General features: G+C 39.3%; 1 protein-coding gene across 1 annotated transcript in view; it reads left to right on the forward strand.

Annotated features, from left to right (window-relative positions):
• Positions 1-19,027, forward strand: part of cfap58 (cilia and flagella associated protein 58) — a 49,909-nt gene that overhangs the window by 22,961 nt on the left and 7,921 nt on the right. Inside the window, exons 14-17 of the mRNA XM_018750841.2 lie at positions 6,605-6,716; positions 6,994-7,098; positions 13,522-13,641; positions 15,429-15,562. Coding sequence (XP_018606357.1) covers positions 6,605-6,716; positions 6,994-7,098; positions 13,522-13,641; positions 15,429-15,562 — 471 coding nt within the window. The remainder of the gene's footprint in view (positions 1-6,604; positions 6,717-6,993; positions 7,099-13,521; positions 13,642-15,428; positions 15,563-19,027) is intronic.

A 19,027-nucleotide genomic window follows, 5' to 3' on the forward strand; every position in this document is an offset into this window, starting at 1 on the left:
TATCGGGAAATGGCATAAAAACAATACTGGTGTATTCTTTTCTTTCTGCAATCTGGGATGGTTTAAGTTTGTGGAGTTTGAGGCGTATTTCACAGCATTTCATGGTATTTATGGACGTGTGGTGTTCAACCGGAGTGGCTGAGTTTGTAGAATTGCTGCATTTGCTGAGGGTGAAGGGAATGTAATGTGTGTGTGTGTGTGTGTGTGTGTGTGTGTGTGTGTGTGTGTGTGTGTGTGTGTGTTTGTCGATGGGGTCCGGGACAACAGACTGCACTGTTGAGCCTTTCTGAGGTGTCGTGGGCCTAATTCAACAAAATACAGACGAAGGGAGGTGCCCACTTGACAACCTCAATGAAATACCTGTGTTGGTACCCTGTGGTTGATGTGGCGGTTGGGGGAGTCAAGGAGATGTATGATGGCAATGCCAGATATTTTTCTCTGTGGCTTCATGGTTGGACTGGGGCCTTGTGTACAACCATTGTCATATATGCATTGGGTCTAACATGTTGTCCTCTGTATTTTAAATGTCTCAGTCTTCCTTCCTATATGTACTACTAAAATGATATAGATTTTATTTAATTTGAACGAGCTGCAAAAATAGAGAGAACTGGAAAGGGGCTAATACTTTTTCGCTGTACTGTAGCTGTTTTTTTGGTCTCAAAACAGACATTCCTTTTTCAAGTTCAAACACACACACACACACACACACACACACACATTTTCAGAACCGCTTGTCCCATACGGTGTCGCGGGGAACCGGAGCCCACCCGGCAACACAAGGCAGAATCAAGTTCAAACAATGTTTTTTTTTTTTGCAGAATATATTTGGTATTGGGCAAATTTTCAAAATCTGCATGATGCATAGCAGGTAGCGCCACTACCTTATAGCTCCTGTGCTGCAAATTTTGATGCGGGTTTGAATCCGGCTCTGTGCCTGTGACTTCTCCATGTTCTCATATTCGCAAGGGTTTCTTCCACATGCTCTGGTCCCCCCACCCCCAGAGTCCAATGTTGTGTTTCAGGTTAATTAATAAATATAGATTGTCTCACAGAGCCAGGACGGTGCGAGAGGATGGTTCGATCCCTGCTCAGTCTGTGGAGTTTGGATGTTCTCCCTGTGTCTGTGTAGGTTTCCTCTGGGTGCTATGGTTTCCTCCCACAGTCCAAAGACATGCTGTTGAGGTTCACCCATATTGTGTAAGTGACAGAGAGTGTTCCACTGATGTGTGGATGAGTGATCCATTGTAAGTAGTGTATCTAGCAGTGTAAGTCACCTTGGTGAACAAGGTGTGTGGGCTGAAAACACTATCCGTTGTAAGTCGCTTTGGAGAAAAGCGTCTGCTAAGTGAATGAATGTAAATGTAAATTACTGTTGTGTATATATGTAAGGGAATATGTGTGATTGCCCTGCAGTGGAATGCCATCCTGTCCAGGATGTAGCCCTATCTCACACCCTGTGTTTCTAGGATAGGCTATGAATCACCACCACCCTGCACTGGACAAGAGGTTATTAATACTTATCATTATCACATCATCATAATATAATCATACCATTGTAATGCATAGACGTAGTAATTCTAGATGACTCACTTGCACGGGGTTGCTGTCTATAGCCCGTTATGACTGATCAACAGTGCTGTTTGTTAACTACTCTGCTACTAACTGCCTGTGTCTTCTTTTAGTGTTTTGTTAATTGGCACATTAGTCCGTCTAAAACAGACAGCATAAAGCCGTATAATGGCTATAGACTGTAGTTACAATTGCTGCTTTTTGGTATTGTAGGCATATGGGAATTGGGAGAAGACATGCACCCTCAACCCCCCGGTGTTCAAGAAAGGCTTATTTCCATCCAGTGCTTGTATATAACTCCATCGAGTACTATTTCAGTTTTTTTTTGGTTCCACTACCTGCAAGTTTTATGCCACTGGTTGGGACTAATCTAAATACATATTGAGAAAGAAATTCCAACCAGTATTACTTTTTTGCTGCTGAAATCATCTTCATTTTTTTGTGATATGATGCATTGCTGTTGTTTGCATGTAAGTTAAGTATACATTGCAGTGGGTCACGGCAGAATATAAATACTTTGAAAAAAACTAACTTGCAGCCTGAGATCATTCCAGGGGTGCACATAAAAATGACAAAAATACATTTATTTCACATGTAGGTCTTCTAACCTGTTACCTTTCAACAGGCTATTTTGACTTAAATCAATATACTATACTTTCTCTTTCAGCTAAGAGTGTTATACCGAAGCCACAATTACTTATTTTTGTATGACATTTAGCCTGTGATAGAATTCCTATGCCTTTTAAATACAAAATTAGGTCAGTAATGTTACCCAGGACGTATAATCTGAAGCAATTTTTGTGTGTGCTGTGAGTGACCTGAATAAAGGGGGAAAAAAAAACACACACAAATGATATTTGACTGTCAGATTTAATGAGCAGACCTTTTAGTTTTAGAGTATTTCAAAAGCATCTACAGAAGGTACATTTTGCTGGAAAAAATGGATAATTCAGTGGTTTATATAACACGGATCAACAGAAATAGCCGATATTCTCCATTAACTTTGCTGTACCACTTTCATCTACAAAATGTACTGGTTATATATAGCTAAGTAATAACTTAAATTAAGTGTTGCTTAATTAAGTGCAGATTTTTTTAATTTCATTACTTATACTTGACATTTTTCAGGAGTCAGTAATTCTTATTAAAAGTTATTTAATGTGTATGTGGCTATATATTTAGATGTTATATTTGACATAGCCTAATATTAAGGATAGGTGAACCATAAAGAATGTGCCATATGTTCTCCCGAGTTATTGGCTCATTAACTACCAGCCAACACTATGTACAGTTCTGCTGAATGAAAACGCTAAGATGTTTCAGGCATCCAGATGGATTCTTAGAAATTGCTGTCTGCATCTAACACCATTGTCCGAATTAATTTCATAATTTCATTAATTATTTACCGCTCTCTGATCTGCATGGTTTTATCCTCACACCGTGTGTCCTCTGATGCAGCCTCCCACGAGTAGCTTTGTATTATGGGCATTATTTGACTGGTGTAATTTTTTTGAAGGCTCTGGGGAACATTCATATCACCTTTGGTGTGATAACGGCAGCCACGGAAAACCACAAAGCCGTGTTTTCCTGGTCATATTAATTTTGTATGACTTCATATGCTTTCACAAATAATTATTACCAGTGTGTTTATGGTTGTAAAGTTTGATAGATTATATGTCTTTTCTTTGCTATACAGCGCTATAAGAGCCCCCTGCATGTGTACACACTCACATTCACACCCACACACGCAAACACCCACGCACATGCAATATGAAGGCACAGAGATGGAAACTGAAAAAGCCTATATGAGCCGCTGTTTTCTAGGCACACCAAAAGTGTTGATTAAACTTAAAGACAAGGATATCAACCCTGCCATCATGTATTAATCAGTCATACGCTGCATCCTCTTACTTTCCTAACTGTCTCCGACTTTCAATGAATATGCTTAATAGTACAAAACAAAGTTGAACAGAAAAACAAGCACAAACAAAACAGAAGATAATGAGAGACCAAGCAGGGTCCAGAACGGTTTTGAGACATTTCCATATCTTAAGATATTTAACTAGTACATTTTAAATACCAATTAATATCATGCCATTTTTAGTTTGGCAGTTTGAAGTATTTTAACTATGTTCATGCATTTGTGTGAATGGTTATTGTACTTGCCATCTCAGCTTAGCGTTTGCTGGAGGGCTAGCACCTGCTGTCAAGTGAGGTTATTGTGGTCCCGTCGATGGGTCACCTTTGCACATAATAGAGGTGGAGGTGGGGTGATGATGGTTTTTCTGAAAACGGTGCATGCAGGAATGTGAAGTTTAGTGGGCATTTATAGGCCTTGTATGCAATTACATACCTTGTCTGTGACTGACAGCAGGACATGGCCAAGGGCTCTGGTCTAATATTTCCCTCTTTTGTTTTTCAAACTCTAGTTGTGGATATATTTAAAGGTACTGTATTTATTTTTCAGTGTGTTGTTGATCAAAGAATGAATAAGAAGACGTGACCCTTTGTTGAATGTCTAATGTAAAGAGTACTGATGGACGGGCTATTTAGTGGCAAGTAACGTGAAACTGTGACAGTACATTATTACAGTTGTATGAGATGTTGAATGAAGGTTGGCAATGTTTTTGCCAAAGGACTGCAGAAATTTGAGATTCAGATTTTCAAACTTTGGGATTTTCTAAAAATAGCCTGTGATTTCCAGTGGCTTGCAAAGATCTGTAAAATACATATGTGATGTTATGCATTTCGTGGTCACAGACAGCTTTCCAAGAAGAGGAACAACTCCTGGCCATCTAACATCAATCCACCCGGCTGAGACCCCAGACCGAGACCAAATATTAAGTTGAAGTATGGTACGAATGAACCCATTGACTCAGAGTTGAAAGTGAAGTCAATTTGCAGAAGGAGCTGCAGGCCTCAACGTGTCTTCAGTTCAGTCTGGCCTATTTTCGTCCAGTTTGACTTTTGTCTAAATATCCTTCTTTCGCTTGTTTCGGTGGAACGGTCCCTTCGTTTGGGACCACACCCTTTACGTCCTGAGTGTTTGTTGCTATTTCTTTGTGACGCGTTTGTCGTCTACTCCCGGCCTCATCACAGCTAACACATCATTACCCCAAGATGTTCTGTACTGGAGTAATGATGTGTGCATTATCGTCATTAGCTCCCTCTTATATTATGAGCTAAGAATCTTGCTTGCTTAATACTGCTATGTTGGATTGTAGTTCTGTGGCTTCTCAGTCAATTAAGTAGCATATGGCACATTCTTTATTTGTCATGCCGTAAGAACATTATGGGGATGAAGGAACAAAAGTACAGTCAGTGCTGAAGATGCGCTGATTTTAAAATTGAAAAGATACGGTCATCTGCATTGGAAGGAGAGTTTGAAGCATTACTTTTGACCTGGGTTTCCGCTTCAGAAGTACAAACAATAAACAGTTTTGCTGGAGAAAAATATACTTTTCTAAAAGTAGATGTCTTTCAGCAGATCCATTTCTTTCAAGAAGGGACTATTTATCCAGTCTTTAAGCCCTGGCGAATTTCAAACCTGTGTGTGCATTCCTGATACCTTTTCAAGTAAATGGGTTTGTATGCTTCGGGCTACCTTTTAAAGGCCTCCTTGTTTTCTCTGTGAGGTTTTCCAAACATTGCAGAGCAGCCGTGTTAATAGGACAGCAGATGGAACTATCAAGTTGTTTATTTTAAAAACTAATTGCAAAGTAGCAGGTCACAACTAAACCCCAAGAATGGTTTTCATCTTATTAATAAATTGCTAAAGTATTGGTCTAATTAGAAAAAAGATGCTTAAATACTGTGTGGCCATTGCCTTATCGACTTCTTTAACGCAGTGTTTTGCAGTTGTTATGTGTGTGTTGATTATGGCTATTAGGATACAGGATAGTAAATGTGATGTTTATTATTTTAATCGGTATTTTAACTCGCTACATGCATAGTGGTGGTTCCTATTTTTTTGCTGTCTGTTTTCTGTGGTCAGAACGGTGGCTCAGCAGGTAGCAACAATGCCTCTGGTTTCCATATAAACTATGTATAAAATGCATAAGACATGGCAACTTATATTGTTAAACAGCTGAAGCCATTAATTGAATGGTAATGACAAAACACGAAAAACAAGGACAGTATGTGAATTATAAGCACAATAATGCCGGTGTTACCTTAAAAAAAGTTAATAATTGAAAAATAAAAAAAAGCCAAAAACTACTGATAAAGGACTGATGTACAAAAGTAGTTGATGAAAGACCGAGTTACAGAACACATATAGATGCGTCTCCCCATTGTCTGGAAATAGTCGAAAGACATGCTGTTCAGTTTCACCCATAGTGTGTGAGTGACAGAGACAGTGCGTGTGTTGCACTGATGTATGGATGAGTGACCCATTGTAAGTAGTGTATCTAGCAGTGTAAGTCACCTTGGTGAATAAGGTGTGTGGACTGATAACACTACATAGAGTTCATTGGAAGTTGCTTTGGAGAAAAGTGTCTGCTAAATAAATAAATGTAAATGTAAATTACTGTTGTGTATATGTGTAAGGGAATATGTGTAATTGCCCTGCAATGGAATGCCATCCTGTCTAGGATGTAGCCTATATCACACCCTGTGTTTCTAGGATAGGCTATTAATCACCACCACCCATTATCACATCATCATCATATATTCTATTGGGTATAACGACTGAATAGGTAAAGGTGGATGCTCCGGCTTCAGTGAGTACCTCTACCTCCTCATTTAATGTTATAGAGATAGGAGCGGCATCTCTGGGAGCAAAAAAAATACTCCTTGTTCTGTAATTTTGTCACTGAGTGGAGTGTGTACTTTCGATATTTTGACTCTGCTGCTGCCCCTTTGGGTGTGTGATTACCCTGCGATGTAAAGGTGTCCTGTCATTAATACACCCTGCCTCATACCCTAGCCTCTGGGATAGACTCTAGACCATTGCGGCCCTGCTTTGTTGATGGGGGAGGCATGGAAGTGTTTTTTCTTGTCTTTTGGTAACTACACTGCACTCTTTTTATGACAGGCGGGAGGTATACCACATGCAAAAGGAACTTCTTAAAGAACAAACAAGGTGTAAAGCTTTGGAGGAGGAGCTTGAGAATCCTCTGAATGTGCATCGATGGAGAAAGCTGGAGGTAGGGTTTGACCTAATGCTCATAGCATTTACAGCAGCTTGCAGTTGCCCAGCTTATAGAATCACTGCAAATCACTTTAATGCACCAAGAATTTTCAGGCCCATCATACATTTTTAGCACTTGGAAGTTTTGTGTGTTCTTGTGGCAGGGTTGCTCTCCTCAAAGTTGCCCCCCTCCTAACCCATGCGAGTTAGTATGTCAGACAAAGCGAGGGGGTCAGTTGCCTGTATTTCTCCCTCCCTGGATGGCATTACCACCTTTAAATGACTCTCCCCAGGCCAGTGACCCGAGCACCTATGAACTGATCCAGAAGATTCACTCCCTACAAAGGCGTCTGATAACAAAGAGCGAGGAGGTGGTGGAAAAAGAGCTTTTATTGCAGGTAAACACTGCAGTGTGAGATTAATCTGTCCCATCCAATTGGTGGTCTTGGGCTACTCTTCTGCTGGATCCACTGAAAGCTCCTTGGGGTCCAGTTATTGCTGAACTCACTGAGTGAAGGTCTCTAGATAAACATTTGCAAACATTTACAGCAGTTTGTATTAAAACAAACAAACAAACAAAAACCATGCAGTTAATTATGATTACAAGCAAGATTAATCCTTACCTCGTATTTTTTTCTTTTTCTTAAACTATTTTTATAAATTCTTTCTATACAGCATGTTCAACTGACAAGTGTACTATTGCTCCATAAAAAATTTTATGAATTGACACCCTTAAAGGTTACCACTGTACTGAAGTAAAACGCAGATCAACTGAGAGAAAATACACCTTACGTGAATCGTTCAAATAGCTACATGTGTACGATTTACCTTATGTTATTGAGGCTAAAGTCTACTCTCACATAAATTAAACTAACAACCCATGTCAAATTTCATTTTCCTCATTGTTACACATTAAGATAATACACTATGAACTGAATTCAGAATATGACAGTAATATGAACATTTGCATAACAATAATGAGAATTGCAAATTATTTGTGATGTTTTATGACTGCACAGCATAAGTCACATTTTAAATGCTTTCTTGTCAATTTAATTTGTTTAGGTACGTGACAGTGTTGGGTAATGGAAGCTTATGCATATTTTGTGAGCAATTTCACTGTCTTTCTTTGGGAAAACACGTAAAAAGTCCTTAATTGGACATTCCATTATTTGTACGCCTTTTTCCATGGCTGTTTGTTTTATGGGAATGCAGCAGTTTTTAACTAAGTTCAAAGTGGTGGCCCAACTCATTATTATGCATTACAAGATGCATGTGCAGAGCTTGCGCCCAAGAAATGTAAAATATACTTATGTCTGAAGGCCTTTAACGGGTTGGTCATGGGGATATCAACTCAAGGACTGTCATTTGGCTTTATGCTCCATACAATAACATTCTTTCTGGAAATGAATGTGCAGGGGATTGTTTGTACCCTTTGTGTGCTAACATGACCTGCTAATTTGAATCATCACTCGTGAAGTTCCAGGCAATTTGGTCCAAGGGTTTTTCGAAAGATGATTGCATTAACCGCGATTTAGGAGAACAAGTCTGGACTGTGTCAGAATTTCCCTGTGACACATAATGAGCGATCCGCGGGTTTTCATCACCGCCGTTATCCCCCAGGTATCGGTGTCGTCAGTGTTGATAGTGTACTTGCTGAGGTTGTCATTAAGGAAGGTAATTGTCTGCCTGGGCCCACAGTGGTTGAATCACTGCTGCAGTATAACAGCGCACTGTTTTGTTTTTTGTTTTGGCACTTTGAACCACCTCAGCATACTATTTGCTTGTAATGCAGTAAATTTGCCTTTGACCTGCAGAACACTGTAAATTGGTTTGCAGAGGGTTGTAATGCGAGTAAAGGGAAAACGGGGAACAGATAGCCTTTATAGCAGCCCCATGTGAATATTTAATTTTAGCTGTATGGTCAGTGCATTAGCAAATAGTTCAGAGGTCTACTGTCCACATGGATCCCATAGTGATGAAGAGTACCTGGAGGTTAGTACATAATTTATTCAAAGATGATAAAATTCTCTCTACTGTAATGTACTGTTTAGTCTCCTTTACCTGTTAAGACTAATACATTGTGAAAACTGTGAAAAACCATTCCAAACTTATTTTACTGATTATTTATTGCCAATTAATTAAGTGTGTTATAACAGCACGGCATAGTGGTGCAGAGTGGGTATGGGTTTGAATCTAGCCCAGTTTGTTTGGAGTTTACATGTTCTCACCGTGCTTGTTTGGGATTTCTCAAGGTTCTCCTGTTTCCTTCCACAGTCAAATCGTGCCTTTCAGGAGGATTGGTGACTCTTACGTTGCTCTTGGTGTAAATGAGTGTCTGTAATTGTCTGGTCCAGGATGTACCCTGCCTCTCGTGCTAGGTTTTGGGGGAAGGTTTTCCAGACCACAAGTGGTTATTAATAATTGTGGATGGATGTTTCACAACAGAATTTTATGGGCTACTGGATTGGACAAAATGCGAACACACTGAAAGGAAAATGTGAAGTGACTTTACCATTGAGTTTTCTGTTTTGCAATCAGTAGGACTCTGGGAAAGAATAAAAAAATACCATGCTAATTTTCACAACCTGTTGCACAGAGCTATGACACGTTAATGGTACTTGATTCAGTGCTTGTTGCAACATACGTGCGTTTCCAAACAACCATAGAAGGTTAATTAAAAACACTTTAATCATATGTACGTCGACATGTCAGGTGCTTGCAGGGTGCCGCTTGCAGGCAGTCAGAGACACATCAGTCCCACAATCAGCAGACCCACTCTCGGATACGAATCAGAGGAGTCCATGCTCCCCGCCTTGATGATTGCTGGCAGTTTCTGGGGGAGTGCCAGAGATCTGAACAGCAGGATGCTGTGTGCAGTAGCTAAGGTGTGGTTAAAAGGCGAAGGGCGTTTTGGGAGACAGTTTTCAAAGGATTTACAGTTTCCGGCATGCATCTGTACTCAACTGTAAATGAAGATCCCTCCTGTCATAATTAGACGTAATGAATGCATGTATCGTTGACAGCTGACTAGTTGCTTGCTTGTTTGGGCTCCATCGTTTTGTCAAAACCCAGTCATATTTCTGACTAGGATTATTCATTTTTTCGTATTTTCTAGTTTTGTGTTTTCGTAATAATACTGACGGGCAGATGCTTCGTTCGTTTTGTTTTCTTAAGAGTGTGCACTAGTGAAGCTTTCTGCATATTTTGCAGGCTGTGGTGGTGATGATGATAGCTTTAATGGGCTCCACATTCTGGTGCGTGCATTTCAGCACGCCTCCTCTAAAAGGCCTGGACTGAATTCCAAAAAGTCAATCCAGTCTTAATCTCATGCATCACTTGGTCCTCATCGTCCTGCTTGAAAGTGTCATTACAGGTTGCCAGATGTGCATACTTTGGGAGGCATGACAGCCCTAGAGTAAGAGCTGCATTGCACTGGGTAAGGCAGCACCAGCAGAGCTCATCTGGTGACGACAGGAGATTGCCCTTGGTTTAAATGACTGTAACATCTTAGACGTTCTTGGTGCCATAAATGGTAGACCAGCTTCAGTGTAGCATAGTGAATTTTACATGAACGCTTGAACTGTCTGTCTGTCCTGTCATTTTGAGGAAAAATTCAGACTACAATATCCTCATATTCTAAATTCTCTGACTGATTTTTTTTTAGACCCTAGTTAACACTTTATGAGGCGTCATCACTGTTTTTATTGCCTCTGAAATTTCCTGCTGGGATATAGTTTCTGACTCCTGAGACTGACATAACTATATATTTGCAGGAAATACATATATACATTTTTTGTAAGAAAAAGACGCTGAGACGGAAGCCTGTTTTCTCCAGTTATAAATCAAACTATAATTTAGTAGTTTTCTTCATTGTTTCTCGTATATTCAAACTGATGAGACAAATGGAAGCTTAAGAGGTGGATGCAAAGTGACATTACAAAGATTCCAACAGAAGTCCTACTACAAAATGAGCCTCTAAACAGGCTATCTGCAGGATGTTACTTCATCAGCATGAATTTATACAGCAGGACTGTTTTTATACACATCAGTTCTTGTTTCTTAGTCAAACACTCTCAAACTACTCATAGCTTTACAGAAATCATCCAGGTTAATTACCCTCTAAGGTGTAATGACAGCACCTCCAGGGATCCTTTAAATCCACTGTACTACTGACTGAGTAGTTCTGTAATGTTTTTTTGGAAATACATTCGGTATGATGTGTAAATGCCCGTATTACAATTGTAAGTATAGTGCAGCAGTTACAGACAGTGGAGTGAAGTTTGCTGGTTTGCGGGTTCAAATCCCAGTTTAATCATTGCCGTAGTTGTACACTTGAGCAAGGTACTTGAATTGATCCAGTATGAATTCCCTTCAGATAAATGGAAGTCACTCACTGTCACTCAGTTGCTTTGGGTAAAGGTGTCAATTAAATGACATGTTTTTATAGTTACAGTTCATGGCTTCAAGGGCTCTTTGCATCATTTGTTTAGATTAGTTTCATATACAGTGGAACCTCAGAACTCGGACGCTTCTCAACTTGAACAATTCGGAACTCGAACGAGTTGTTTGAGAAAAAAATGTCTCAGAACTCGAACGAAATTTCAGAACTCAAACCGATGAACTTTTCAGGCTAAAACCTGTCGGACAGGTGACACGTCTTTTTTTCCCGTAAAATAAAGGGTGCGTGTGATGCGTATGACTTGGTATGAATCAGTCTTGCCTGAAAACTCGCGGAGTGAACGTCTCGCTGAATTGTGCTGTGAATTTCCACGTGTTTTTGTGGCTTTTTACATCTTATATTAAATAAGCCATCATGGGTCTTAAGAAGGTTACTAGTGAAAGCAATCAGCCAAAAAGGAAAATGGTGAGAGCCACAATAAAAGTTAAAAAGGAAATAATTGAAAAACACGATAGAGGTGTTCACGTGATTGATCTGGCTGCACAGTATGGAATGCCTAAATCTACGATTTGCACTGTACTGAAAAATAAAGAGACCATCAAAGCAGCTGATGTTGCTAAAGGAGTGAAATCTATTACAAAGCAAAGACCACAGGTAATTGATAAGGATAAACGAAAAACAGTTAGCCGGTGATAGTATATCAGAGGCAATAATATGTGAAAAAGCGAGGATGCTGCATGCTGACCTCGTTTAAGACGCCCCTGGAACGAGTGATGATAGTGAGCCTTTCAAGGCTAGTAGGGAGTGGTTCGAGAAATTCAAGAAAAGAAGTGGCATTCGTAGTGTGGGGAGGAGTGGGGAGGCTTCCAGTGCATCAGGTATGTATGTACATATGCTTAAATAGGCAATCATTTGGGGGTCTGGAACAGATAAGTCTAATTTTTATTTCTTATGGGAAAAATTGATTCAGAACTCAAACTTTCCAGAACTCGAACGCCCTTCTGGAACGAATTAAGTTTGAGTTCCGAGGTTCCATTGTACCAGTATTTGTGCATGCATTTGCTGAGCACTGTCTGTATCTGCAACACCTTGCATTTTTGAAGCAGCAAAAGCACTATTTTTGGTTCATCAAAAAATTTGGTATCGCTAAGAGTGCATCCACATGAGCTTCGATATTATTTTGACATTTACACAGACATAGAAGTGCAGCAGATCTTCAGAGATGAGTGCAGAGCATCTTACATTTAAAGTTTTAACAGTGTCCTATTAGGATAGCCAAAAATAACATGACTGAAAATGTAGTCCTTGTCAGCGAGGAATATGATTCTTGGCCGGCACGGGAGGTTAGGGAGTTGTTCATTTGCTAATGCCTGTCCACTAAATTATCTGCTGATCTTTGCAGCTAATGGTTTTGTGTGGGTAACGCTGGTTATCTGTAGAAAACCACAGTTTTGAATGTAAAACATGAAATTTACCTCGTGAAGTCACCTGGTCACCTACTCAAGTCCCCCCCCCCCAGTACTGAGATTAACGGGTTTACAGTTTCAAACTGTTATTTCAAGGATTTATTTCTTTATTTATGTCAAATGGCTTGGAAATGAATCCCATAATGTATGGATATCTTTTGTAATTCCCCCTTTTCTGCTCTGTGCACTTCATTTTGCTATCGTTAATGATAATGAACTGGTTCAGGATAGAGAAGTGAAATGTATTTTGTGACATCAAAATCATAACTCCCTTTACTGAAACGCCTCCCCGCAGAGCCTGTTGAAAGTGGATGGGGAGTAAATGGATTAAGAAGCCATAGTGCAGGTTCTGAAGTCTCGCAATGCCCTGCGGAGCAGTTTACCTCTTACTGAACCTGCCAGCTGAGCATTACTGTTCAGACATGTCTTTATCATAAATCATCACATGTTCTGCTGAAGGTCCCTATTTTCTGCCCACACAACCCATGTGTGAAGAGGGTCTGACAAGCCCCAAGCATTAAATGTGACACGCAAGCTCATCGGAAATTGAGTCTCTTCATGAATTACAGCTCACTGCAGTCACTCCTTCTGTTATTAATATTCTATGAAGTCACATTTAAGTTTAAGTATGTAGATGAGCAAGTGGGTGGTCAGACCCCATTACATCTTAATGAGCATAACCTGATCAACAATCACCCGTGCCCAATTAATGATATTCCTTTGCAAATCACTGTCGTGGGCGGTTTAAAAAAAAAAAGTCTGATTTGCACTGTGTATTCTTTCTTTTATAGTCATTATTCTTCCATTCTTTCTTACACAGTCCTCTTATTTTTCTACAGAAGAATCCAACAATGGACCATTAAGTGGCGCTTTCAATAATAGATCAAAAAAGGGAGAAACAAAACGCAGTGTGTAAGGCTTTTCGTGCAGCCACATTTTTGCTCTGCTTGCAGGAGAAGGAGAAGCTGTATGTGGAGCTCAAACGCATTCTTGCAAGGCAGCCTGGACCGGAGGCAGCGGAGCAGCTTCAGATCTACCAACAGACACTGAGAGAGAAGACGAAACAGCTCAAGGTCTGCAGAGCCCTTTCTATTTCGTGCTGCTCTTTGTTTTAGGCTCACTCCGACCACTGGCAGAGAAATGGCACTTAGCGTGAGCAGCGCAGCCACCTCCCACCTCTCCAAAGTGCTCCTGCTCTGCATCACCTCCTTGTCTTGAGGGCTTCCCCTTGCCAAGAATTTCCATGGGGTTCATAAATCATTACTAATTTCTGATTAGTTGTAGGAGTCAAATTGATTCACATAAACAAATAATTAGCTCTCCCACCTAAATAAGAGCTCAAGCAGAATGCAACATGGTGGGTAAGTTGCTGCCATTTGGGCTTTTAGGCGTATAACCTCAGCAAGTGAATTTTGCCCAGGTTTAGATCTAATTCATATGCCATTAAAAAAAGAAATGGGGAGGGCAAAAATAAAAAAGTTATGAGCGGAGTCTGCTGAGCCTTAGGTAACCTTGGTATGTTCAGGACATTGAATGTTCTTCCTTTAAAATGAGCTTAAATATACTGCAGGAGTATTAAAACACCTTAGGTATGCAGAATTTGTTATTCTTTTGAATATCTGCAATACGCAGCAAATAACTTTATGTGCCTATGACACATAAAGATTACTAATGCCCAGGGGTAAAAAAAAACCATTCCCAACTTAATTTACTGATAATTTATTGCCAAGCTTAATTAGATTTATACCCCAGGCCCCATTGGCAGGTTTAACTAAACAAGTTCAGTAAAGCAAAAAAAAAAACATACAAAAGAACCATTTCAACCACAAAATAGGTATTGTTTGGCTCAGAAATCACTCTTTTATGCTGGGACAGAGAACTAATAATGTACAATCATGCTTTGTTCCTCTTTTTAGTCACAATTTGTTATTTCCAAACACCATCAAAAATCAAACAAAAATTCAGTCCTGTTTTCTTTATCAAATACAGTATGTCCAAAATCATGGTTCCTAATGTAAGAAAGTATTTAAAGGTAAGTATAAAGTTCTATTTATATTTTAGTTCTAACATTTTAATAATGTAATTTGCATACAGTTTGAGTCACAAATGTGATACACAGATGTATATGTAATTGTAAAGAATGATTTAGCCCAAGTAATAATCCTGGGTGCAAATATTTTGTTCATGAAATTATGTAGTCCCATGGAACAGCTCCCCACTCACACTGATGAGTGTATGGAGCACACAATTTATTTTGTGTGCGGCAATGTGTAAAAATGGATTTTTGATCAGTGCCACTAAGTAAATGAGGCAGCTGCTCTTTGAAGGGTTCGCAACATAAAATGGTAACAGTGAAAATAAGGATGTGAGAAAATGAAATATATGCTGATAGTATTAAAAAAAGTCTGAAGCAGAAATTTACAAGAAAAAATTATGGAAACTAAGCTTCGCAGCAATGAATACTAAATATACTTTCACGTAATTTACTTCATTGTAAGCATAACAGAAGATTTCTTTATATTAAAAGCCTATACATGAAAAATATATGGAGCAGGAAGTAGCATAGAGGTTATAGTCATTGCCTTGCAGTCAAAATCTCTAGGTTTGAGTTCCTGCTCCCACTGCGGTACCCTTGAGCAAGGTATGTACCCTGAATCGATACAGTAAAAATTACTCAGCTGTATAAATGGGTAAATAACTCTTAAGTAGCTTAGTGTAGTCCTTTTGAAGTAAAGCACCAGCAAAATGAATAAATTAAAATGTTCTGTTTCAGTGACTGATACTTATCATTGTGCTTCGATTTTAGCTAGCTTGGTATAAAATAACAGTGACTGGCTCATCTGGCTCTTTGTGCCTTTAGGCTTTGTCATCGGAGCTCACCATGTACGAGACACAAACACAAGAGTACAAATATGAGATAGAAAGATTGGCCCAGGAGCTGCAAAATGTCAAGAAGAAGTACCTAACTCAGAAACGCAAGGAGCAGCAGTCCAGGTAAGATTAGTGTAATTTGTGCCGAATCATGGCTTTTGACTCAATCTGACTGATGTGTAAAGGAGTTTCGCAAAAATTCGTTTTGTGTGCCAAACGGCTGAAGTAGTGACCTTCAGTATCTACCACGGGGCGACTTCACAGGGGGCTTTTGACACCCCAGAAATGATTCCTCAAATAGAAAAGGCTTAAGGGATCGAAAAGGCAACTTGTGAAGAGTGAAATCAATGAGGCTGAGAGCTGGAGACCTTTCCCTCATTGTTTCAGACTTGTTTGGCTATGATTTAATAAAATCATTGCATGGAAGATTAAACATTAATGCAAGTTCTTCTACTCTGTGCTTTGTGAGACAAATAGACAAGGCTTCCCTAAAAGTAATGAGTTCCTGCTCTGTCCGTCTGAAATATTCCCTCTCGGGCATTTCTGGCCACCAGATCATGCTAATGAAATGCGTAGAGGAGTTGAGACAACACACCACCGGCATTTGTTAAGCCCAACAACCCATTTTATGATTGGTCCTGTAAAAGAGGCAAGCTTAGATGGTTAGTCTTTCCATTTTTCCCCCCGAATATGACTTTGTATCTTTCTGGTCTGTTACACTTTTTCTGGAAGAGTGTAATTGAAAGTCTCTAACCCCCAACCACCCCCCCAGAAACATTAGGCCAAAAAGGTATTTCCAATCTTCCTTTGTACCTTCGGATGTGAAAAAGCTGCAAGGCAACAGCTTGCCTCATACAAACATTCTGTGCACTGTGACAGCACAATGACTTCATTTCTATCTAGTAATACAATATATGTTATGAAGTGTGGAAAGTCATTTCATGACTTCTGCCAATGGCTGTATTACATAATACCATAATAAAACTGTATAAAGAAAAGCTGAAGTTCAAGGTATAGATTCACCTTATAAAATGACCACAGATTGGATAGCCGTATTGAGACGGTTTTTGGCCATCTGGTGAAATAATGTGAATTTTCTCAGTCCCCTGGCACCGTAAGACCTCCCACAGTGGTTCCATTGGACACATTTCAGACGTCTGGCCTGTAAACTGTTGTTTGTGAGCCACCGTGCCTCATATTGAGGCAAAGCTTCTCAAGTGATGTCCAAACAAGACATGTAGTTATGGAGATTAAAAAGAGAAAAAAATAAAAAGAATCCTGATTGTTTTGTTGTCCAAGGTAGAATTTTTGAAGTCCTGCTAGTCGGATTGATGCGGTGCCTTCATGTGAGTTAGTAAATCCAATACTGTTCCGAATGTCGTATTTGAACATACGGACTAAGTGGTACCAGAATGAGTTCCTAAGATGTGAATGAGAAATAATTCAGCTCACTGGGTTTGTGCTGGAAAAAGAAACACTGTTTGCTTTGATTAACAATTTAAAGACACCAGGGCTCCCCCAAGTGCTTTATAGGACTAAATTTTATACCGCCAGGCTGAAAAATGGACAAAAATATTTAGCTGACTGCTAAGTAGATATACTCAAATGAATACTGCCAAACAAGCAAAAAAATTGTACTTTCACATTTTCACTTTTCCTTTAGAATTTTACTGTACTTAATTTTGACCTTAGTTGCAACTAATCTTGTAACTGTGACCTGAAATTCAGACAAGTGGGAATATACTGTATTTCAAAAAGGACTTCTGTTCCATTGAAATAGTTTAATAGATATTATGAAAATCTGTTAAAATTTTTTTTGAGTTATGATATCCTGATTTTATTTTAGCAGGTAGTTATTAAACGTCAATCTCTATTTTTGCATGCATGAAGCACAAACAGTCCAGACTTTATTTTGGTTTAGAATTGCAACAGTCACAGGCTCTGAACTGACCTACTGTCATAAAGTGTGCTTGGGATGATTAAATTAAACTTTGAGATGGGACAGAACAGGTAACTGTAAAACAGATCACAAGACTCCCAAGAGTGTCTGCAGAAGCCTTGCCTCCAGCAGGGTCATGCTAGTTACACACCACAGTTAAACAAGCTGTGAGGTGGGCACTGTGTAATATCATATATGATGGAAAAAATGGGAGGTGGGTGTCTGGATGGTAATATTAATGTGGTTTCCATTATCATTGTCTCCTAATTCTTTGTGATTTTGTCCCTGGCTCTCGAAATCCACTGTAGTCCATTATCCGGCAAAATTGATAGTGGGCAGTTGGGTGTTTTTGTATATTTTACACGGTATTATGTTCACAGGTGTAAATTATATGCTTCAACTCTTATGTTGTGCACATCACCAAAAACCTACAAGAAATCTATTATTAATGTTTTTATGCAAAATGACAAAGGGAAAATGCTTCTATTAAAATACCATATCAATTGGTTATAGAGTTTTTTTTAGATCATGCCTTTTCAGTGGAAATGCCACGTTGAAAAAAATGACTCAGTCTACACAAATTATACCCTAACTTGAGTGATATTGCTAAAGATGTATTAAAAACGTGTTTTAAGGAAATGAAAGGAAATGGAATACAATTATGCTCTGTCTTTGTTATGTTCTGATTCCAGTGATACAACAGTGGCCTAGGAAGACCTTGGTTAAATACTGCTTGGTTTGCTAGTTTTATGGTTCTTATTAGCATATGTTAGTTGCAGGCCAAACTTGCAACATTCTTAATCACTAGGCAGAAAATCTTTGAAGGTTTAAAGCACCAATTACAGTAAAGTCAATCGATAATGACAGGTTTTAGACGAGGCTAAATGACTTTAATGAATTTTAAAAGGCTGTATAAATAATGCAGGACTCTGATAGATAATTACCAGCGAACATCCAGTGTTTAACAAAATGTAAGTAAGGATTCGTATTGGTGCTGGAGACGTGGACTCCAGCACTATAGCTCCTTAGGTTCTCTGTGCTGAAATAGGGATCATGCACACGTATCTGTTGTAACTGCAGATATGTTTTACAGTCATTGATAAAATTTTGATACACAGACTCCCTCACCCCCACAGCCCTCTTCTTTTGCATCTGATGAGTTATTTTCCCTCTTTTCTTCCACTCTCTTTCCATGCAACAATTGCTGTTGTGTTCTCATTTCCCCTTTTTCCTCCTTCTTCTTAGTGGATGTGCTCATGGAGCATAGAACTCATTTCATATAAAACACAACATTTTGCCTCACCGCCGTCCCCGTTTGCTGCACTTGGCTCCCAGGAAAAAGTTGTTGGAGTTGACAAGGTAGAACTGAATCCAATCACTCCAGCCCACAGACCACATTCACTGAAGTTAGACATTAATTTTAAAACCATGCTTCTTTTTACATTTAATATGTTTCACCACATATGCTAAAGTGCTGCCATCATCACTACAGAGGACAGAAGAACAAAAACATTGCGATCGGATGTGCAAATGGTTCTGAAGCTATCTCTGAGCAGCACAGAAGAGCAATGCTGTTAATATTAGCAGTACTTGTGGGTAAAAACAACATAGTGCATCTGTCCATTTTGTTCAAATTTGCCCGCAAATGC

The sequence above is a fragment of the Scleropages formosus genome, chromosome 16 (genome assembly GCF_900964775.1).
Source record: "Scleropages formosus chromosome 16, fSclFor1.1, whole genome shotgun sequence".
Lineage (NCBI taxonomy): Eukaryota > Metazoa > Chordata > Actinopteri > Osteoglossiformes > Osteoglossidae > Scleropages > Scleropages formosus.